This window comes from Lipophrys pholis (assembly GCF_963383615.2).
Source record: "Lipophrys pholis genome assembly, chromosome: 1".
Lineage (NCBI taxonomy): Eukaryota > Metazoa > Chordata > Actinopteri > Blenniiformes > Blenniidae > Lipophrys > Lipophrys pholis.
Window position 1 is genome coordinate 3,945,213 of NC_137635.1, and position 22,951 is coordinate 3,968,163.

The 22,951-nt window shown below is 42.8% G+C and overlaps 2 protein-coding genes across 3 annotated transcripts; one reads left to right on the forward strand and one right to left on the reverse strand.

Moving 5' to 3' along the window:
- The first annotated feature begins 1,470 nt into the window (after positions 1-1,470).
- On the forward strand, positions 1,471-8,999 carry sult1st6 (sulfotransferase family 1, cytosolic sulfotransferase 6). The gene is made up of 7 exons (XM_080487250.1): positions 1,471-2,501; positions 3,212-3,340; positions 4,127-4,224; positions 4,940-5,066; positions 6,730-6,824; positions 6,960-7,140; positions 8,601-8,999. The coding sequence occupies exons 1-7, from the start codon at positions 2,315-2,317 to the stop codon at positions 8,711-8,713; spliced, it is 930 nt and encodes a 309-aa protein (XP_080343376.1). The 5' UTR covers positions 1,471-2,314; the 3' UTR covers positions 8,714-8,999.
- Positions 9,000-9,346: 347 nt separating this feature from the next.
- Positions 9,347-19,818, reverse strand: atp2a1l (ATPase sarcoplasmic/endoplasmic reticulum Ca2+ transporting 1, like). Of its 2 annotated transcripts, XM_080487233.1 has the most exons (24): positions 19,461-19,733; positions 18,453-18,470; positions 17,996-18,078; positions 16,800-16,904; positions 15,767-15,905; positions 15,052-15,132; positions 14,857-14,942; positions 14,456-14,753; positions 14,187-14,353; positions 13,988-14,076; positions 13,787-13,889; positions 13,564-13,695; positions 13,329-13,445; positions 13,017-13,235; positions 12,813-12,924; positions 12,485-12,708; positions 12,170-12,390; positions 11,878-12,080; positions 11,701-11,786; positions 11,488-11,621; positions 11,296-11,413; positions 11,007-11,124; positions 10,712-10,757; positions 9,347-9,676 (listed from the first exon to the last, which is right to left on the reverse strand). In XM_080487233.1, exons 1-23 carry the CDS (start codon positions 19,576-19,578, stop codon positions 10,753-10,755), a joined length of 2,976 nt encoding a protein of 991 aa, XP_080343359.1. In that variant the 5' UTR covers positions 19,579-19,733; the 3' UTR covers positions 9,347-9,676; positions 10,712-10,752. The 2 variants fall into 2 exon arrangements, with proteins under 2 accessions (XP_080343359.1, XP_080343358.1); XM_080487232.1 differs by lacking the exon at positions 10,712-10,757 and having other exon boundaries at positions 19,461-19,818.
- Between the last annotated feature and the right edge of the window lie 3,133 nt (positions 19,819-22,951).

The following is a 22,951-nucleotide window of genomic DNA, read 5'->3' on the forward strand; positions in this document are numbered from 1 at the left end:
ATCACTTCTTCATCCAGCAGCTGCAGTCAACCACACAAACATTATGGGAACATTTTTCTTCATGTAGTTACAAAACAATCTGTGGCGTCGCACACGGAGGAATACTTACGGACGTTTCTTCGAATGAGAAGTGCATTTTGACATCAAGGGTGTTTTACAAGGGGTGCTGAATGTGCTCTTTGGGAACGACGTCTGCTTTTCATTATGTCTCTGCACAAAACATATCTCTGCTTTGGTCCCATTTCTGTTTTGTTTTTTTGTAGTTTTATCATTCAGTATTTTATCTTGCATTTGGGGGCGGGGGGGGGGGGGGGGGGGGGGGGTGAAACACACAATTGTCAGAGAAAGATGTGGCTTTCTGTGGAAGACAATTTTACAACTTAACTAGTGGGACCGGCTGAGTTTGAGTTATTATGTTATGTTATTAAGAGTCAGGTCAGCCTAATGCAACGTTCTACAACATTTGAATAGACAACTTTGCAACTAGAACAAAAGTTAGAGATGGGTCATTGTAAATGTTGTCTGTTTAGCCATCGTCCCAGAGAATAGGAACACCGAGAGAACACTTGATTTAATGTGGGAAGAAAAGGGAGGACCTGGAGAACATGCAACCACTGCATAGAACCTGGACTCAAAGCACTCCAGAATAGGTCTCGTGGGAGATTGGTTGAGAATTTCACCCGGGTAAAACTGCAAATTTTGTTATTCTTACAAAAGAAAAAGAAAAAAAAACAAAACACCAAAGGAAACACACTTCAGATGGTTAAAGCTGTGTTTCTCTCTCATTACAATGACCTCCTCGAGGTCCTGGGTTTGTTGTTTGGCCATCAGGGAGTTTGCTGGGAATCCCAAAAAAAAAAAAACGCCAAAAGGTCCGGTCATTCTTTGGTTGGCCACGTTTATCCAGAGGGGTGAAAACTTGAGATACCCTCGGGCTTAACTGTTCCTGGAAGACAGGGAGTCGATGATCTGGTTTCTTTGAAGTTGAATAAACCAGCTCCTTCCAGGAAGTTTCTTTATGGAGACTGTGGAGCCTTTTATCTGAATCGCAGCAACAGGAAATGTTGACAAAACACAAGATCCGAGATCATATTTTTTTTTGTTTTGTTTTGGATTTCTCTGGTACTTATGGATATATTTAAATTAAAGCATTAAAAGTCAATAATTAATGTGCACACTGCTTCATCCCTCCTGACAATCACTGGCTTAAAAGAGTCTTGACTTTCAGAGCGAACTTGATGTCCTCTGTTGAATATTTCAGGCCCCGGTTGAGCTCTGAGTATTTTCAGTGAAAATATTGCTCATGGCACCGACAGGATATTGAGTGTGGAAATCCTGGAATGTAAAGTCTAAACAGTCACTTATGGCTGAAAAAAAAACGTAGCTCTGATTAAAGACATGTCTCACTAACTTTTCAACTGGTGCCCCATCGATGAGGGAAACCTGTCTTTGCAAGTTGATGAAAAACTGGAGCGAATCTTTCAGACGTCAGTCAAGCAACACAAAGCAAGTCAACAGAGCTTAAAGGGGTCAAAGGTCCGAAAGGGAATCTGAACGGCAGCCTTCTCCCCCTCGCACACCACGGAGTGGTCAGACTGGTTTTCCCATCCGTGGATTCGCAAAGAAAAGAAAAGAAGAAAAAAAAAAAAAAAAAAGTCAAGTCGTTGTCCGAATTATTTGTTTTTGTTTGAAAGTGAGAAGCAGATGTGAAACGAGCACAGGGTTAAACTTTCGGAGCTTGTCATGTTTAATCCTTTCAGTGTGAGTATGCCTCACCTCTCGGTCGGCTGCAGAGATCATGAGACCCTCCCTGCTCCCTTCTCCAAATTATGGGGAACACAGGATAGTCCTGTGAGCATACGTGACTGGGAACGTTACATAAGGGCACTTCAGTGTGGGTCTGCCGGTGCACCTTCCAGTGATCGCAGACAGATAAGGAACCAGGACAAGCACTCAGACAGCCCGGCTGCAAAGATAGAAAGAGCGAGAAAGAAACAAGATTTCAGAGAGACTTGAGCTCTTAGGCTTCAGCTGGGACTTTGGCGCACGCCGTCCTCGGGGGGGTGTCTGCTCGGAGACTCGGGTGATTCAGGATTTTTTTGGAGAGGAAAAAGCCACAAACCAGCATTTTACCGACACAATGGAAGGATGATTGCAGGGTGGGCTGAGCAATCAAGCAGGAAGTCATTTGTGCACCATCAGGGAAAATCAACAGTTTGACAGAGGAGCTGCAGAAGACGGGGAACACTGGCCCGGCGGTCGTCTCGCAGGAGGATTTAGATTTCTCTCCAGACGCTCTTGGACAGTATCAGTCATGTCGGAGGAAGAAGAGCTCACCTACCACGAGGCCATCGAGAAAGCCGGCTCCTCTATGTTCCGCTTCCCCCTCGTCAAAGTCAAAGGTGTTCCTCTCATGAACCTCATCGCCAAGGAGTGGGACTCCATCTGGGCTTTTAACCCTCACCCCTCCGACCTGCTCATCACCACCTACCCTAAAGCAGGTACTCAGACAGCCGCACACTTTCTATGAATACTCTCGAGTTGTTTTTGTTTTGAAAACTTCTTTTACAGCAAGTTTATTCATGAACATAGATGGAAGTAACGGCTCTCATGTTTACATTTTCTACAACTCCCACACGTTTGGATTGAAGAAATCTGTGGTACTTTTTATGATTTCAGATGAATCTTGAATCCAAAATATAATTACAAAAAAAAAAGAAAAAAAAAAAAAGTAGTTTGTTTAGAAAGTTGTAAAACTTAAAAGGCTTTACATTCACCAATCTTGGACAAACTAATAAACTGAAGTGTTACTTGAATACTTTCATGTTGTTCATGTGATGACATTATTTTTACATCACATTAATTCTAAGCATATTTTCCCATTTTTAAAAATGTTAAAGAACAAGAAATAAATATCATTGGATCAGTTTGGTATTGTTTAGCATTTTTCCCCAACATAAACAGAATAGAGATTCATTTTATCACTTAACAAATGTTTTGGTGTTTTTTTTTCCCAATTCTGTCCCGGCAGTCCGGTGCTGTAATGTCCTTAAATAATTCTGACTCCAACTGGAGCATTTCTGGTGAACTGTTAGTTGTAAAGATGTGATTTTGTTTTTGTGTGTGTTTGTGTTTTCCACTCTGCAGGGGGAAAACTGAAGAATCACATACGTTTGTTGTATTTATTTATTTTGCATCTTGTTTACATCAGGGACGACGTGGACTCAGGAAATAGTTGATCTGCTTCTTCACAATGGAGATGCCGAGGCGTGCAAACGGGCCCCCACACCAATCCGCAGCCCCTTCCTGGAGATCATCCCTCCACCCCCCGTCCCGAAAGGTCTGCGCTACTTCTGGTCATCGATCTTCGTCGGCACTTTGGTTTGCACGCTGAGCTGTTTTCCCCTCTTCTGTCCATAACGTGATGTCCTCAAAAACAAGTGGGATGAAATGTGCTGACTCTCTCAAACCAAACGCATTCTCTAATGACGCCTCACCGTTTGTTGTCCAAACCCACAAACGCAATTCTTGGAGGAATGTTCTCCTGAAAGCACATTTCTCCTCTTGTAAGGTCAATTAAGTATTAACCCTGAGACATTTCCTGCAGGCAGCAGCGAAATACCAAAGTTGCCTCAGTGACCCTTCTATGTAAAGAACAGACGGTTGGAGTCCAGATAAATAAACACAGTGGCTGAGAGAAGCAAGCGTCCATGATGGGGGCTTCTCCATGTTCATTTCTGCTCATGTATGCCTGGATAACATCAAGCTATGATATCTTGGATGAAAAGTGGAATAGATGTTGGACGGGTGAATCAAAAACATGGAACCCGTTGGTCAAATTGTGCAATTTCAATCTAAATTGAATTAAAAACAACTTAACATGGACCTGCTATTTACCTTTGAACCGCTTTTTAAATGAAATAGTCAAATATTATTTTATAAAATATTTAGTTTGTGAATTAAAGGAAAAATTCTAAGTAAGCGAGGTAATTTTTGTTTTATTTCCTTTCAATGCTTCCTGTTTTTCTTATTTCAGTGTAATATGAGACTCACTACTATTCAGTTAAGACAGCGGGGGTAAATACGCTTCATTTCTGTCATATTAATCTCTGAATTCATGTACCAGGCCTCGATCTCCTAGAGAAAATGGATCCACCGAGAATTATCAAGACGCATCTTCCCATTCAGCTGGTGCCTCTTGGATTCTGGGAAAACAAATGCAAGGTCAGAGTCATAACTATCAAGTTTAAAAGAAAACATAAAACTGCTTTTATAGGGTTTTTTTTTTTTTTTTTTACTGAATTCATGATTGTAAAGGTCAAAGAATTACAACACAGCGGATGTAAATGGGGTGAGAGATCAGAGTTGCATCAGAATGAAAACCAGTGCCGACCGTGAAAATAGTTGAACAAAATCCGTTTTTATTTAGTTTTTTTTTAACTTGAGAAGCAGATATAAGGTCACAGCTAATTAAACTTCCCTCAGTTAGATTAGTTAAACATGGTGAATTAAAATATTCTGATACATTATTGATATCTAATAAACACATTTAAATCCTTCAAATCATCAAAATAAAATAATTTTCAATGAAAAGTTTGAATTATTCTAACAAACGACTCCTCATCTTGACACTTATAGAAAACCAGTCTGACAAATCTTCAGAACTTAATGGTTGAACAGCATTTCATCTTTTTGCAAGGACAATATATATTTTTGTTCAAAAAGTTTGCAGGAATAAGCTTTTTCATTTGTTATCATTTCAGTATCTTTGCCTAAAAGCAGCATTCGAACCTGAATGTGTGTAGAATTGCGGGAGTGGAAATGTTGAAGGTCTAAGACAGATTTCTCCCCCTTCACTTGCAGCTTTCAGCTTTTCCTTCGTAAACAACCTGCCGTCTGTGTTGTAAATGTCTTTTTATGTCCCTCCCGGCTGGTTAAGGTCATCAACGTGTCACGCAACGCTAAGGACAACTTGGTGAGCTACTACTACTTTGATCTCATGAACCAGACCCAGCCTGAACCGGGGCCCTTTGATGGCTACATCCACAAGTTCATGCGAGGAGATTGTAAGTAGATTAGATTACATTCCTCTTCGTCCTCCAAACACCTTCATGTCATGAACATATTGTTCACGAAAGCAGCCCCTTTGAGTGCACGGGGAATTTTTTTTTTGTGTGTGTGTTCTTTACACACACTTCTTGGATTGTAACCTGCAGAACTGGTTGTTCAGGCTACATCATGCAGGGTTTTTTTTTTTGTTTTTTTTTTGTTCTTTCCTGTGAGAAACTTCTGTGGCTATGCTGAGATTCGCAGGTTTCTGTGTGGCTGCAAAGTGCAAATGTGTCTCATTCGATCCACGAAACTCCGGTTTTGTGCTCCCAACCCTCCAGATACTCACTCTTGTCCATCAATAAAGCAGTTTCTGCTCGTATATTGCATTTCTCAATAGAGTTTGCATGCTCTCTCTGTGCCTGCATGGAGGTTTACGAAACACATTACCTTCCTCCGGCAGTCCAAAGACAAGCGTCTTGGCCTTATTAGGATAATATGTGACTTTAAATGGAACCTTTTTGTGTGAGCAAAGACTCCAGACCCCGGACATGGAGAAATGGCTGTCAAAAATTAAAAGATAAATGATATGTATTCATCTGTTTTTGGTATAGTCAATAATCATATATGCCGATTTGTTTTAATGCTCATAGGTTTAATGTTTGCAAGCAACTAATAAGTGGTATACTAGATGTTTTTACATCAGTCCTAAGAAATTAAAGGAATAACCTTTAGTCTGCATGATTAAAGTCACTCAAATCAATTTAACGTGCCGAATAAAACCAAACAATTTTGCTCACACAGCCTCACTGAAACATATAATAAGTCTTGTTCTTGCATTTCTATTCTAATATTGGATCATACATGTGTTTACGAACATGTACTCATATGTATTGGAAAATTTATACTCACTGACTGAACAAGAATGATTAATAAACTTCTCTTTTGTATTCAAATTTGTTATTTTATCCATTTTATAATGAGGACTTTCTAATGAGGAGTAGGTGCACATTTAAAGCTAAAAATAAATCAAACTTTGAAGAGTTGAACACTCCATGTTAGTGCTGTTGCTTCATGTGTGTATATACATACATACATACATACATACATACATACATACGTGTGTGTGTGTGTGTGTGTGTGTGTGTGTGTGTGTGTGTGTGTGTGTGTGTGTGTGTGTGTGTGTGTGTGTGTGTGTGTGTGTGTGTGTGTGTGTGTGTGTGTGTGTGTGTGTATATATGTATATATATATGTATATATGTATGTGTATATATATGTATAGTTCTACTAATTCCACAGTTAAGAATAGTAATACAGGCCAAAAAGTGAGAACAGAGCAAAGATTATCATGTTGTCAATATTATTTCTGCCGCCCTGACCCAAACTGAACCTGTCAGTCATTAAAAAACAAAACAATGGAAGAATACAAGATTAGAGAAAAGGCTGGAGGAAGACGAACATGAACAGAAGAGGATTTTATAACCTGGCAATTAAACCTTAATGACTTTGGACATATAGATAAAAAAGTGCTTACACAAAGGGAGGTTGTACCTCTGCAATCCGGCGTCGATGCATCAGGATTTATGGTATTTGCAGTGAACCCTGACCTGGAGAAGTTGTGCTCATTTGATTAGAGTTGAATGAATGAATGAATCAATGAACTGTGCTCTGTTGCTGCAGTGGCCTGGGGCTCCTGGTACGACCACGTGAAAGGCTACTGGGAGGCAAGAGAGAAGAGGAATATTCTCTACCTCTTCTATGAGGATATGAAGGAGGTAAAGAGGAACAACCACTCCGTTTCATACACCACTGAAACTCTGACGGTTAAGGCTGACTTACTTGTATTCTCTCTTTACACGTGGAAATCAAAACTTTTAAATGATGTTTGGCCACCATGTTCATCCTCCCAGAATCCCCGGCGTGAAGTGGTGCGCATCATGAAGTACCTGGACCTGTCGATCTCAGAGGAAGTCATCGACCAAATAGTGGAGCTCACATCCTTTAAGAACATGAAGGAGAACCCAATGGCAAACTACTCCTGCATCCCCAAACCTGTTTTTGATCACACCATCTCTCCATTCATGAGAAAAGGTGAGTCTATACGCACACGCACACGCACGCACACACACACACGCATCCACCAAATGATCATTCAAAAGAAACTCAACAGCACATGAACATGACAAAGCAGTGTCGCCCCCTAGGGGATCCAGGATATTATAACTGAAAGGATTTAAACAACATGATCTCTTTAAATAGTGCAGTCAAAACATTAATATTTAATTAATCCATCTCTTAAGAATTCACACCACGTTTTCATATTATTAATAATATAATATTTTATCACTTTAATGTCAATAAAAGCTTTTTCCTTATTTAGTGACATTTTAAGCCTTTCATAATCTCTTTATTTTAATGTTTTTGTTCTTTATTTCTTTATAAAGCAGAGTGAATTGCCTTGCATCTCAATGGTTCTATAGAAAGAAATTTGCCTTGCCTTAATAACCGTATGTAGTCATGACGCTGTTACAGTTTCTATAACACTTGCAGAGCTGCTGTCTCTCTCTCTATCATCAGTCTGACTCCACAGGGATGCAGATGTGTTCGCAAACCCTCAGATAAACATCGTCCTGCCTTCATAAGAGTTGTCTGCTGGTGTGTGCATGTTGGTAGTTTATCTCAGCTATTTTGTTTCTGCTTCTTATTTATTTTCTTAAGAAAAAGGTTCTGCGTGATTAAGAATTCTGTTCCCCCCTCAGCTGAATTGGCCGGATTTATCACTGCATCTTCAGGTGAATCTAATTAGCACAAACAGCTTATATGTGACAGCAGTACAACAACTAGTTTACACGACAACCAATAGGAGTGTATCCGCAAAACTTTCTTCAGTTTTGGGGCGTCCGTTGACACGGCACCAGTGTGCGGAGGTACTGTATCCGCAAAGGTTTTTATCCGGCTCCCAAGGTGGAAAGACACTGTCGGGAGGCTACTGATCCTGTTACTGCGCATGCGCAACTCTCCCCCTCCCTCCTGCTCATCCAGTTGTAAACAAACATGGCGGCCCCGTAGTGGTCTGACACACGGTCAGTATTCTAGTTTTATCGCCCATATCAATAGTTTAATAGTTGAGACTCACCCCCGATAGCATCCAGTGTGTGCAGATGTCAGGTTCTCTCCATTTTCTCCACGTTTGGAGTGTATTGTTTTCCGCCCACACGTCTGTGTAGTTTCATTAGAAAATCCAGGAACAGCGCCCTCCTGTGGCCCGGCATATTAACTACATCCGCTGTGTCCGCTGCTGCAGCGTCAACACACTTTTTTTTTTTTTTTAAGCGGATTAGGTGTCGTTGTCGTGTAAACAGGGCCTAATGGCACACTAATAAATCATCCCACATGAGAGAGACAGTAGTTACTTTTCCATGTAACTCAGGTAATTTCAGTTAGCTAATAAAGTAACTCCACTAAATTCAACGTTCCTTGCAATACGTATCAGCGATTCTCTGTGTTTTTGACCCTGTAGTGTTTTCCTCTTGTTCTTTCCTGTTTTACAGGAGTGGTTGGCGATTGGAAGAACCACTTCTCCGACGAGCAGTCGAAGATGTTCGATGAAGATTATGAGAAGCAAATGAAGGGCACCAACATACCATTCAGGACCCACATCTAAAGGATTTGTTTTTTTTGGTTTTTTTTTACAAAATCACTCCGCAAACCAAAGACCGGTGAAGTGACACTATGCAGTAATCGAGCAGTAGATACACTGTCCGAAAATTGGGCATGAACTTAAAGCCAAAACTGAATTAATTAAATATTAGCTTAGTTTTGTTCACTTTTTATGTCTGGATGTTAGACCATCCAATTACTGCGCCTCGTGCTCTGTCTGTGCCAAGGAAGCTATCCGAAAGGTATGTGCATAACGTGAATAAAAATGTGCTCCACAGTACAAGTACAGGAGTTTTTAATCATCATTTTATTTCAGCTTAATCACGTAAACAATATATAAGACCAAAAGTGTTGTGACTGAGTGGACATGCCCATTTTATTGTCATGAGACCTCCAACAGAGTCTGCTGACTGCATGGCACCTAGAGAGAGCGCTGGCAGCTGAAGGCATGTGGCTTTTTTTTTTTCTGCCCATATGAAGTCATTTTGCAACCCTACACCACACTGTACAGAGCCCGGCTGAAGCAGGGAGGCTGCACGAGACACGAGCAACAAAGACTAGATAAAAGTACTGAGCTGGAAAGTCAATCATATGAAAATGGACAGAGGACACAAAAACACAACAGCTGAGAAATATCCAAGGTTAACAAAAAACATCACCTTTAATACATAGTTTATTTCTTAGAATAAAATCTTAAATATTTTATTACTTTAGGGATACTTCCCTTCATTTGAATTCAATCTCCTTCCGTATATAGAGGCTATTTTTATGTGGATTTTTTTTTTTGACAGGTTTTATAGATTTTTTTTTTGTTTGTTTTGTTTTCCCATGTTTTCTCATATCTCCTCTATTGGTTGGTTCACTATGGTTCCCCTCTTTGGTTGTGATCTTTCTTCTTCTCCGCCTCTTTTCCTCTTCAGCCCTTAGGATCCTCTTCTTCTACATCAGTATTTAATTTCTGCACCTGCTAAAAAGGGAGAATAGAAAAATCAAAGCCAGAAAGGATTTTCCCAAAAAACTAAACAATAATGGGTCAAGCAATGGACACAAGCACAAAGACGTCTGTCAACACATTTGCCAAAAGATAATCTTGACAAATGGGAACTTTCCTGAATCGACGAGTTTCAAAAGCCGTTGTTGCAGAAAGAACAGCATATAGAAAACAACTTACAAACATCAAATCCAATTCAAACAGAACCAACCAGAACTGTTTCAGTGTTGTGGCTCTAAATTTGAATCGTTTTGCAAATCTGATGCAGTCACATAAGAGAAAAAAAAGAAAAAATGCCAAAAAAAAAAAAACACGATTGTTGCGCCAACCGAATTAAATTTTAAAGAGAAAGTTAGAAAAATGTGTCTGCCATGTTTTGTAAATCTTATTCGTGGACATGAATAAGATTTACTATTGTAATAAAATTTACAATTTTATTTGAAAATACCTAAAAAGTTAAATAAGTTAGGCTGCCTATAATTAATTAAAATATTTAGATACAGTGACTTAACATGTTTTTCTGACTATGAAGTATTCCTCGGGCCATTAAAATTGTACAGATACTTGCATTCATTGAAGTCTATCACTTTATAATGGGTGAAATTGGTTTTGGATAGCTTGGAATGGATGCTCGAGGCTTCGATTGAAAGTCAAAATGGGAACGGATGAACGGACATTAACAACCAAACAGACACACTGACAGAGGCAACTCGCAAGATGATCTCATCACGTCACAAACGAAGCTGACACTAAAGCAGCACTCTGGGATCTCCCCGTACGGACGTTAACATGCCAGCTGCTCAACTTGTGAAAACTTCACATTTGTTTTCAAATCATGTAGCAAGGAGACCCCAGAGTCCCGCCTCAACACGATAGCAGAGAGACACCAGTGTCTACAAATCTCCATAAGAGCCAGGATGTACTGAACGAGACCAGCAACAAGAAGAAGAAACACGAATACAAACTTCAGATACACAGAGACGGACCCTGACAGCATGGGCTGTAAAATACCTTGCATTAGTTACAGGCTAATGGTGGTGGGTTGATTGAATTTAGCCTGTAAATCGACAAAGAGGGTTAAGATAAGTTAATGATGAATGGAGATGAATGACAGTAAAAGCACACATAACTCAGATGGAAATAACTCAAATAGAGGTCAAATATAGAATGAATTGTTAAATAGAGATGAAGATGAAATGACAAAAAAAAAACTGAATTAAGAACTGTTAAAATATTAATAGTTTTAAAAGGATGAATAAATGAATGAATGAATTAGTTGTGTGAATACAGTTGTCAAGCTACTTACACTCAACGTAGTTGCGGGCCACGAACTTCAGCACCTCATCAATGGCGATGACGGGGAAGGAAAGTTTCAAGACCATCAACCACTGTTCAACGTTCAGATGGGTGAGCTTGAAGATCATCTGGGGATGGGGTGGGGGGAATGAGAATGGGCTTCAATTCAAATAGTGTGACCTCATCAAAACATTGCAGCAAATAGTGCTATAATCATAAAAAGTAATTCCTATTACTGTGAGACAAACTGCCTCCAGCCTCTAGTTCAAGCTACAGAAAGGCAGGCACGTCTGACTCACGGGCAGGGGGTCAACATAGATGATCATGAAGTGCAGGGACATGGACAGGGTCATGGCGGACAGCAGCCAGAAGTTGCTCCATGGGGGCATGCGCACCAGAGACTGGTTCTCAGACAGGCTGAAAATAGGAAAAGAAATCATGAGTGTAAATGAAGGCCCGTCACAGGGATACTGTCCACTAAATGTACGTACCTGTTGAGAGCGTTGCACATCTCAATGGTGACCAGCACGGACAGGGCCATGGTCATGGGAGGAGCTGCCTCAAACAGCTCGCACTCAATGTTGGTGAAGTCCTCGTTCTCATCGTGGCACTGCATGAAGTGGGACTGCGCAGGGGGAGAGTTTAGATTATTCAGCATCTGGATCTGATTGTTTTCAGAATGTAGAATGAAGAAGGTCATTTACCAGCTGGTAGTAGGTGACACCGGGGCCGGTGGGGTCGTAAAGGAACCACCAGGCAGCTCCACCAACAGTGGCAGCACCAACATATCCTGTTTGGCGGGGAGAAACATCGTCACTGTAGGTATAGGTTCATTTTTATTTGAAAATAATCCAATCTGTAGTTGGTGCAGACTCGCGTACCACCAATAGCCATGTATCTGAAGAACAGCCAGCCAGAGATCAGGGGCTCCTTGGGGGAACGTGGGGGCTTGCCCATGATGTCCAGATCAGGGGGGTTGAAGCCCAGGGCAGTGGCGGGCAGACCATCAGTCACCAGGTTGACCCACAGCAGCTGGACGGGGATCAGAGCCTCAGGCAGACCCAGAGCAGCAGTCAGGAAGATACTGAGAGAGAGAAAGTAAAGGAAAGATTAACCAAAACACAGTCAGAAATGACGGATTCTTCATTCGTTTGTGTTTGCGGGGCGGCTCACCAGACGACCTCACCAACGTTGGAGGAGATGAGGTAGCGGATGAACTGTTTCATGTTGTTGTAGATAGCTCTGCCCTCCTCAACAGCAGACACAATGGAAGAGAAGTTGTCGTCAGCCAGGACCATCTCAGAGGCAGACTTGGCAACGGCAGTGCCAGAGCCCATGGCGATGCCGATCTCGGCCTTCTTCAGGGCAGGGGCATCGTTCACACCATCACCAGTCTAAGGTTGGAGAGACAAATCAGATACATCAGGCCATCATCAAACTACATGTAACGTAAGTGAATGAAACACCGTGGTGCAGCTCAGCTCTTACCATGGCAGTAATGTCATCAAAACCTTGGAGGAACTCAACAATCTTGGACTTGTGGGCCGGCTCAACACGGGCGAAGCAGCAGGCTCTGCGCACAGCCGCAGCCTGTTCGCCGGCGGGCAGGTCGTCAAACTCACGTCCAGTGTAGGCCTTGCCTTCAACATCCTGATCCTCAGTGAAGATGCCAATACGACGGCAGATAGCGATAGCAGTTCCCTTGTTGTCACCTCAAATGGGGAAACAGAAGTTTGTAAATGTAATGTAAACAATAAAAACTAGACAGAGATTCAGTTAAGATCTCTGAATGACTGAAAGTATCCGTGTTACTTACCAGTGATCATGATGACACGGATTCCAGCAGCTCTGCACAGCTCAATGGAGCCAGTGACCTCCTTACGAGGGGGATCCAGCATGCCCACACAGCCAACAAAGGTCAGGTCAGTCTGAGGAGAGAATCACAAATGGGGTCAGTTCATATCCACGCTTTTACATGTACTTGTACCCAAATCAAACCACTCAGGAGAGAATACTTCACCTCATAATCGGCAAACTTGGTTGCGTCCTCGAGGATCATCTCCTCGATCTTCAGTGGGGTGTCACGGGTGGCCAGGGCCAGGCAACGCAGGGTGTCGCGGCCGGTACCCCAGTCTCTGATCACAGCCATGATCTTCTCCTTGATGGCGTTACTCAGAGGCACACGGGTGGTGCCGACACGCACATATGCGCACCTGTCAATCACACCCTCGGGGGCACCCTGCAGAAAATATCACACAAGCGTTTTGTGTTTCGCAGAACGCGTCACGGTCTAAGTGAAGGTCGGAGAGGAGGATGAAAGAAGGGAACTGACCTTCACAAACATCTTGGGGCCACCCTCACCCTTGCCGGGAGTGCAGTACACGGACATGGACTTCCTGTCACGGGAGAACTCCAGAGTGAAGTTCTTCTTCATGAGCTGCTTGACGACCTATTGGAAGAAACACAGAGAGAAAAGTGCTTAGCAGACAGGCAATCACTCAAAGACACACACTGTGCTTGGTAAAGCAGTATAAAAAAAAAATGAAGGTGAGAAGTAGTAAACTTACACTGCAGCAGGCATTGGCTCTCTCAATCTTGGACAGGTTCTTGACGTTGGTGTTGAACACATTCATCTTCTCAACCAGGCAGCACAGGGCGGTCTCAGTAGCCTCACCGACCTTCTCATAGATCTTCTTGGACTAGAAATTGGATGACAGAGAAGACTTGTTGTAACTTGGAAGTTCATTTTATACATAAAAAAAAAAAGAACGGACGATTTTTGGATTTTACCTCATTGTAGTCCAGAGAGGAGTCGTTGCACAGGGCGCAGATGGTAGACAGCTCAACAAGTCCGTCATAGGCACTGCAGTTGGTCTTGGCACCTCCCTGGGAACTAACAGACGAGCGGCGAATCACAGACAAATTCCAAATGCTGTGTGTACATTCGTGTGATGTCGGCTGTTGGCTTTATGTCAGTGAACGTTAACTTACACCTCGCCCTCAGGGGTATACTTGGAGCCAGAGATATCGAAGGCATCAAGGTCAACATGGTCGCCATCAACAGTCTTGACAACAAACATCTGTGGGAAAGAAGTCAAAGACAATATTGTTTTAATTTTGTTTTTTCTTTTGTGGAAAACTGTGCTCGGCATATTTTTCTATTACTCTTGTGCAAATGCTCATTTCCCACCTTGGTCACACACATCTGGTTGGTGGTGAGGGTGCCAGTCTTATCAGAGCAGATGACAGAGGTGCAGCCCAGGGTCTCCACAGAGGGCAGGCTTCTGACAATGGCGTTCTTCTTGGCCATACGGCGGGTACCAAGGGCCAGGCAAGTGGTGATGACAGCGGGCAGACCTGAGAAACATCAATGAGAACCATGAGCGTGACGAACAGGCAATGAAAGAAAGAAAACTAAATAAACAAAAACAAATGTGGGGTTATGTTTTTCTCTCTCACCCTCGGGGATGGCGGCCACAGCCAGGGCAACAGCGATCTTGAAGTAGTAGACAGCACCACGGATCCAGGAGCCTCCGTGGACGGGGTCGTTGAAGTGACCAATGTTGATGGCCCAGACAGCAACGCAGATCAGAGAGATAACCTTGGACAGCTGCTCGCCGAACTCATCAAGCTTGGCCTGCAGAGGAGTCTTCTCCTGCTCGGTGGCAGCCATCTGGTCACGGATCTTGCCAATCTCAGTGGACACACCAGTGGCAATAGCCACACCGACGGCTTTGCCAGCAGCGATGTTGGTGCCCTACAGAGAGGGGAGGATGAGAGGAAGAAACCAAAAAAAGTCAAATAGAGCACCAGAAAAAAAAAAAAAAAAGATAAATTGCTGTCAGTGGCGGGACACTCACAGAGAAAAGCATGTTCTTCTTGTCCTGGTTGACAGCTCTGAGGTCGGGAACAGAATCGGTGTGCTTGATCACACTGACTGACTCTCCTGAGAGCAGAAAAGAGCAGAAGATTACATCAAACCTGTTTGTGCAGAAAGGACACAAAAAACAAAAAACAGAAAAAAAGAGGATTGGGTGAGTTTCTTGAGAACTTGCCGGTAAGGATGGACTGGTCAACACGCAGGGTGGTGGACTTGATGGAAACGATCCTGATGTCAGCGGGGACTTTGTCACCAACTGTGGGGATCACAGACAAAACCTCATCAACATGTCTTCATTTGTCATATCATGCTTGAACATTTTCCCTGTGAAAAAGTTAGACACAACCTTTCTCACAGCGCATTTATTTTATAACATCATTTTGGTCACACCACAATAGCTCTGTACACCTGCAAGTAATATATATGACTTAAATATGCACCAGACTTGCTATGATTCTGTTTAGAATCTTAAAGATCTTATGATGGTGCTGAGGGGAGACTGACAAATATTTCCTGAAGTGAGAGTGAAGCCGACTTGGTTGGAGGGAGGGGAAAGTGAGCCACAGCAACAACAGGTGGACACACTGACAAACAGAAGCAGGCAGAGGCGGGGGGTGGGGGGGGTGGCAGGTGCTGGTGAGGGTATTTATACTTGTGATTTTGTTTTCATTCAGTCAGCATGTTTTCATAGCAGCACTACTCTGCTATGCTTCGCTCGCACCCCTTTAAAAAGGTACTCTGCTTTGACACGAGCCAAAACAAAACACCCCCCCCGCCCATCAAACAGTAATGTAAGTTGGATGTCTTTGGCTGGTCGGTGCTGCATCGTAATCAGGCAGTACGGACGGACTAGACGTCAACACAAAACATAGAATCTCCGCATTCCTTACCAGACACCTCAACAATGTCTCCAGGGACGATTTCTCTGGCCTTGATCCTCTGCACGCTCTTTCTGTCAGAACGGTACACCTTGCCCATCTCAGGCTCGTACTCCTTGAGAGCCTCGATGGCGCTTTCAGCGTTACGCTCCTGTGGCGAGATGCAGACAAGAAACAGCAGTTTGTGAAAGTGCAGAAATCCACAAGGGAAATGTTGTCACATTTGATTTGTGGAAAGGACTCATGACACATGAGCGCTGACAAAACACGCCTATTACTCGAATGTAAAGTATACCCTTTTTGTCCTTGCTACGACACTGGCAATGTCCTCTAAGAGGCTTTGAGTCATTACTCAGAGCAATTACAGTGATACACAAGTGACTGATGATACACGAGTAGGTCACATCTGTTATCCGATGTGCACGCTTCCAATTTTAGGCCCTGGTATTTTTTGATGTTGGTTTTCTTTCTTTCTCAAATAAAGTCAAATATATGTGTGGGATCGGTTCATCTCGGTGTTTTATATGAGCGCCTCTGGAAGAAAAAGGTATTTGTTGTTTTCAAGGATTTGAAGGGTTAGAAGATGATCTGGGCCGTGATGCACACATATTCTGATCAACAGTTGTTTAAGTTGCCTCTATAAAGCAGAAAAACAAGTGCAGAGCAGCACATCTTTGATAGCTATGATGTGATGACTGCGATGTTCCCTCAAAGACTGAAAGCAATGCCAGTTACTTATTGGCAAACTCTCACAACTCGCGAAGGGAATGACAACCACCTGTGGTTAAAGCATACTTGGGTCACTTTATCTGCATATCATATGATACTTTGGGTATGTTTGCGTTGAAGTTCAGTTGAGTAATATTGTTTGTGGTAGATTTGCTCAACACACAAACTATTTTTGTGCTTAGAAAGTTGTAAAAATGATCCACTTGAGCAACCGTGTCCCCGAAGGAAACACGAGAGTAAATTGAACCTGTGCGCTCGCTGTCAGCGCAGCCATAAAATCGTGTCGTTGCCCAACGTGCTGTGCCCTGCCACTGACCTGCCACACTCCAACGATGGCATTGGCGATGAGGATAAGAAGGATGACGAAGGGCTCAACGAAGGCGGTGACAGTCTCCTCACCTTCCTCGAACCAGGCCAGCACCTGAGGTCAAAGTGGTTAAGAAGAAGTCAGTGTGATGGAGACAACGGGGACAGTGGACCATGACGCTATTGTGAAACAAGAACAACAACAAATGCATCCGAACGCATCTGAGTGAAAGGAGTTCTGACAGGGTTCTGATATTGCAGAGTTGTACTGATGCCAGATTCCAATTTGTGAGGATAGCAGAGGCTCCAGATGAGGAGTTATATATGTGGAGAGAATTTAGTGTTCTGAAATTTTTACATAAAAGCTGAATAATACTGACACAGGTCATCAATGTATTTCTTATTTGTGTGAATATTTCCCTGGTGTCTGTTAAAGTCTGCAATCTTTCTTCTATCATGTTGACACCTGTCCTTTTAAATATTTCTGCATGTTGTAATGAAGTTATATAATTGTTTTTAATTTGATCTCAGGTTCCCATTGCTTCTTGCTCCTTATGACTTCAACTCGCTATCTCTGTGGAGGCGCGTCGTTCCTTCCTTCAGGCGTGACCTTTCCCGAAGGATTCGGTTTCTCGCCTCAGCTTCGGGCTTTCTTAAAATAAACCCTTGTCCCCTAGCCCCCCTATACTTTTCTGACCCCCGTCTCTCACTTGCTCCTCAATATTCGCCTTCTAAGGCCATCGTGACAGCTGCCCGAAGGGGTGAAAACTGGGCATTGGAATTAATACACCTCCTACAAGCCGCTGCAGTTCGTCTCTCTCCTCTCAAGTTGTCGTCCTCCAAAATACATAAGAGGGGTGGAGGGACTTGAGGGGACTTAACTTTGTCTTGATAATGTGGCTAAATATTAATGAGCTCTGATTAACTGTATAGATTTCAATCAAATTCAAGATCTGATTGAAGAGCAACAGTGTCAAAACAAGGAAAATAAATGAAAATACAACTACAACTACTGTCTTGATGCGATACACAGCAATTTTTGGGGGGGGGAATCAGATTGTCAATTCTCTTGATATATTGGATATTGGTCACGATTCTGCGGAATTAGTTGCTACTATTCTGTCTGTCCTGTGATCAAGTACCGTCACTCAAGACGAATAACGACTGTCATGTATCAAAAAGCAATACTAAGACTTGTTGACTTACGAAAGAGATGCAGGCAGCCAGAAGCAGGATCCTGACAAGCAAGTCCTCAAACTGCTCAATGATCAGATCCCAGATGCTCTTACCTGAGGAACACAAAGACACAAACCAAGATCAAACATTTGCATGAGTCATTGTGTCGAATCAATCAAAAACTAAGCATCTCAGATTGTTTTCCAGTTGTGAATTTGTCATCTTTGTTGCCAAGTATGATGGCTAAACTGCACGGCATTACCAGGGATTGACTGACAATGCCTGTGGGCAAGTATGATGTCATAAACTTGTAGGGATTACACAATCCAAATGCTTCCTGCTTTGTTTCTATCCAGGGCCCGCTGTAGGCGAGCTCCGGCTCAGGGTAATGATAACTGTAGGTATGTCGACTGGGGTCCTAACAAAAGTCTGGTCATCTGGTCTGGTCATTGAAACATTATTTTATGTGTGATTGTTGAAGACTTACCCTCCTCAGCTGGCAGCTCTGGAGTTTGGTAGAAGAGTGAAGGAGGAGGAATAGTGTAGACATGGAAAAACAAGAAATAAAACACGGTTAGAACAAAAAGTCAAGAAGAAACAAGCTCATTGAACAATGAAATCAATGCAAATGAAAGTTAAGCAGATTGATCACAATCTAAAGTTTAGGGTTTGTTTTTTAGAGAAAATATACAATCCATTAACTTCTTCTCTGTGGCTGAAGGATTGAAGGTGAAAGACAGTTTTCTCATGCTATGATCTCATTTGGTTCTAATCTTTGTTTGATTTCCAGCCTCAACAAAAAATAAAGTAGCTGCCCACCGTGTGAATCTTCAATGCTTGGACGGACATGCTCACAATATTGTTCTGAAGCTACAGCTGCACGAAAAGCACCAATATCTTTTCTACAGTGACTGTGGAACCAAGTAACACAGCTTTCGAAGTCTAATCTGCCATTCCAGTAGTTATTGATTTGCAATCATATTATGGATCATCCAACTGCAAGCCATCTAAGGACCGCCCCATTTTACCCTGACTAAAATTATCTGCCTTTCTCGTTAATGCCCGCCCCATATATCACCCAGGAAGCTTCTTGAGCCATCACCTGTCTCTCTCGCTCTCCAGCCATCTTCTTTGGCTATCTTTAAATAGCTCCTCAAAGCCCTCAAAGTCTCTGCTTCTCAGTGTCTCCACATTTCTACCAGCTGTTGCAACTCCTCTCTAAAACAGCATCACATGCAGAATCTCGTACGCCCCCAAATCTAAAAAGTATTCCCCGGTAAAGTCCACTTGTGCTGGCTTAGGAAAAACATCTCTAGTAATGATCTGAGCATAAGCTGTAGTGCTTTGTGGGATATTTTGAAACACTGAGAAGTGTCTTTGACAGTCAAATTAGAAGTCTCTCTATGTGGTCTCGCTGTTAAACAGTTACTGTGTAAGTCTTTCCTCTTTGAGTTAGGCCTCCACCCCTCCCCATCCGTAATCCCCACTCTCTCACCATTGTAGCCATACTTGTCCAGGTTCTTCTTGAACTGATCAGGAGACAGACCAGTGACCTCGTTCACCCCGAAGTAAGCCAGGCATTCTGCCGAGGTCTTTGCGTGGGCGTTCTCCATCCTTTCTGGATAGACAATGGATTGGCCTAACCGTGCCTATCCGCGCTCTTTTGCTTCTTTGTTGTTCGCTGCAGTTTTTTACCCTTGGTCCACCACCCTCACCTACAAGTGTGGCACCCTCCAATTCAGGAGTGCTGGATTGACAGAAAGAGCGAATAACCACATACATGCTCAGGGTTTTATACCACCAAAGTGCCTGGGATTGGTGGGCATCTCGCTCACACACGCCTCCAAATTCCTACATGGGTGGACATGTTTTGGGGGGTGGGGGGTGAGGGTGGGGCTCGAGGTGGAGCAATAGCGAGGTGATTTGGTGGCCTGGAACAGGAACCGGGGACAAGCCTAGGGTTTGGAAAGGAGGTAACACGAAGGATGGGGGTGGGGGCGGGGTGCATGAGGGGAGCGGAGGTGGGGGTGGTTGTAGATGAAAATGAGATCTGTTTTTGGAACATGCATGGTCAGTGGAATAAGACGAAGGGAGAAGGTGAGAGAGTGAGACAGGCGATCATCCAGAGGGGTGGAGGATGGGGGTAGGGGAGGGGGGGGGTACATTGAGTGACAGCTCAACTGGTTTCTGCTGAGGAAGGTAGGGGAGCCAGAGAGCGAATTACACTGCAGAGTGAGACACTGAAGGAGGGAGATGGGAGACCAATAAGTCGGCCCGAGATTTAGCCGGCGTCTTTACATGCAGAATGAGTTTGACACGTTGCCAAATTCACACATGAAGTTCTCGCTCACTTGGAACAAACCAAGATCTTTGTGCACCAGAACGCCATTACCTGTTATCATACATGTGCTCAGGTATTTAAAGTTATACCTAAACTACAGATAATAACAGAGGTATATGATGCTGATAATAAATGTAGGTTTGGTAAGACATGGAACTGATAGAGGAGAGAAGAAAGTGAGTGTGTAGAGAAGGAATGAGCACTGGGGGACAGGAATGCCAAGAGGACAGCCAGCATGTCATACTATCACAGCACAGAGGAGAAGCCCCGCTGGACTGGAGATACTAAAGGATCAAATTTTATTTCTCTTTTTTATGAGGAAGGAAAGGCAGCAAGCAGATATGGAGTGGCTTAAGTGGATGCACGACAGGTGATCCTGCTACAAACGGTTATTCGGTGAGACACAATGGCCTCTTGTGGCTGATTCAGGGCGTTGGATTTGCTATTTACAAACAAGAATTCTCATCACTTCATGGAGGAAAATAATACTTTCCAGTAATATCCTTGAGTTTGTGCGCTTGAATCGGTCCATTTGGATTTTTGCAGACATAGTTTGAAAAGTTCATCCATTTCTGACGGCCAACATTTTTTTTAGATTGTCATCAGTTTCATCAGTTTGGTGCATTTAGTTAAAATTGTAAAAAAAAAAATCTAATCACAATGAAAGTGTACATATCTGTTGATTTACTGTCTGTTTGAAGAGCAGTAAACAGCAGGAAATGGACTGCTGGGGGAGGTGTCTTAAAAGAGGAATTCAAGTTGCTTTTAGTTATCAATAAACTGAGGGGTGCTCATGTCCGAGCAGCAGCAGTGGTCACCGCTCACTGCGTTTGACAGCTGCGGCGCAACACAGTTTGGCTGTAATGTATTTATTACAGCTGTTGTACAGCGCTGCGGAGTCAGCACCCATCAAAGAGTGATCTGTTGTCAGTGTGAGATGCTAAAAACTGCAACGCAAATTCGCACGCTGCACACTGACTCTCCAAAGTCTGCTTCACTGAATGCTTTGACTCCACTGTTTGTTTCCTGTAGGCTTGTATGCAAGAAAATCTGACCAATGATGGAAACAAATTCAAATATATGAGGCTAAGAAAGGCAGGCGGGCCACGACCAGTGTCTTCATATACAGTGAAAGCTGCAGGACATATATACACACAGGCCTGGTATATTACAGGGCCGTGTGCTCTCATTATAGTTGTTGAAGAATTTAGCTTCTACTATGTGATTATATACATTTAAATCTCCACATGGCCATTAAAGGTTGCAAATATCAAACGATACGTATATTAATTTATTCTTTATTCAAGTTAGAGTTGCCTGAATGAAGCGTATCGAGTTGTTAAGGATGTTTTTTTTGTGTGTGTTTTCTGTCATAGGGGGCATGAAACACATTCACACTCATTCCTAACAATGGATACTGATGAAAAGTCTGACTCCTATCAGCCTGAGACACTAACACTATTAAAACATGATTTGAACGATGATGTGTAAATGACTTCATAAACAAAATGCATTTCATGGTTTTCATAGATACCTTTTACTGCTTGCATCTTATTTATTTGAGTCTTTATTCATTGATAAAAAAAATATGATTGTACTGTAGATAGATTTGGATGTACTGTGCCTCATTAAACAATATTCCTTTCACCTAAAATCTTCAGGAATTATCATGGAAGAGGATGTCAATAATATGTATTTGGTCAAAATGACTTTGATTTGTTTGATGAAATCATTTTGTTACTGTACCAGAGGGAATAAAAAGGGCAGGGAATGTTTCCGGAGGGGATGGAAGCCGATTTCTAAGTACCTACACTTGAAAGTGATTTTAAACTTGAGCTGGACGAGTGGAGCCAGACGAGCCAGCAAAGCGCCTCCTACAGCATGGCTGGATAAAGTCACTGGAGCCGCCAAGCACCCGGTTGCTCTACTGATCTCTTGCTTTTTTAATCACACACACACACACACACACACTTTTCAAGAATTTGCTGAAAGACGGGTCTGTGTCAGCTTTTTCTACATCTCTGTCGACAAGACCGTTAGAGCTTTACTCCGCTCATCTTTCAAAGTGCAATCAGCTTTACAATGAGGAATTTCAGCCACGATAGCTATCAGAGATTCTCTTCTTTAACCAGTTGCTTTAATGCGGTATTACTACAGTGATGACAATTTGAAATGATTTATTTATGGTGGTCTCTTAGATCAGAATGCAGACGTTCTTTGGTTTTATTATCAAACCAGCCTGGCGGTCTTATGTGACTGGAGCTCCTGCCATCCACGTGTCGACGAGGCGTCCTTCTCAAAGCTGCTCACCTATTCTGATCTGATGGTCTTACTTTTAGAATTCTGTTCAGCTTGTGATTGATCATTGTCTGAATCGAAATGGAAACAGCTGCATTCAATTATTCTTTCATTTTCACCCATTCCTATCAAAACCAAATAGTTTTCAAAAAAATATCTCAACATCTTGCCCCGGCTTTATGTTACATGGACGATGGGTTTTTTTCGTACCAGGACCTGCTAAAACACTTTATATTTGTTCCGTTCTGCAAGTGTCCCATCTCCGTTTCACCCAGTCGTTCTTCGGGCCTCAGCTGTCGTACAGCCGTTGTGACCTCTGAGATTTGGGGGCTGTGATAGGGGTCGGC

Excerpts from the sequence above, each read along its gene's own strand:
- sult1st6 (XM_080487250.1), top strand. The coding sequence starts at position 2,315 with ATGTCGGAGGAAGAAGAGCTCACCTACCACGAGGCCATCGAGAAAGCC. Across the intron at positions 4,225-4,939 it reads TCTGGGAAAACAAATGCAAG|GTCATCAACGTGTCACGCAA; the intron begins GTCAGAGTCATA and ends CGGCTGGTTAAG. Across the intron at positions 7,141-8,600 it reads CTCTCCATTCATGAGAAAAG|GAGTGGTTGGCGATTGGAAG; the intron begins GTGAGTCTATAC and ends CCTGTTTTACAG.
- atp2a1l (XM_080487232.1), bottom strand. The coding sequence starts at position 19,578 with ATGGAGAACGCCCACGCAAAGACCTCGGCAGAATGCCTGGCTTACTTC. Across the intron at positions 13,696-13,786 it reads CCTCTCTGGACTACAATGAG|TCCAAGAAGATCTATGAGAA; the intron begins GTAAAATCCAAA and ends TCCAATTTCTAG. Across the intron at positions 12,709-12,812 it reads CCGTGTCATCATGATCACTG|GTGACAACAAGGGAACTGCT; the intron begins GTAAGTAACACG and ends TCCCCATTTGAG.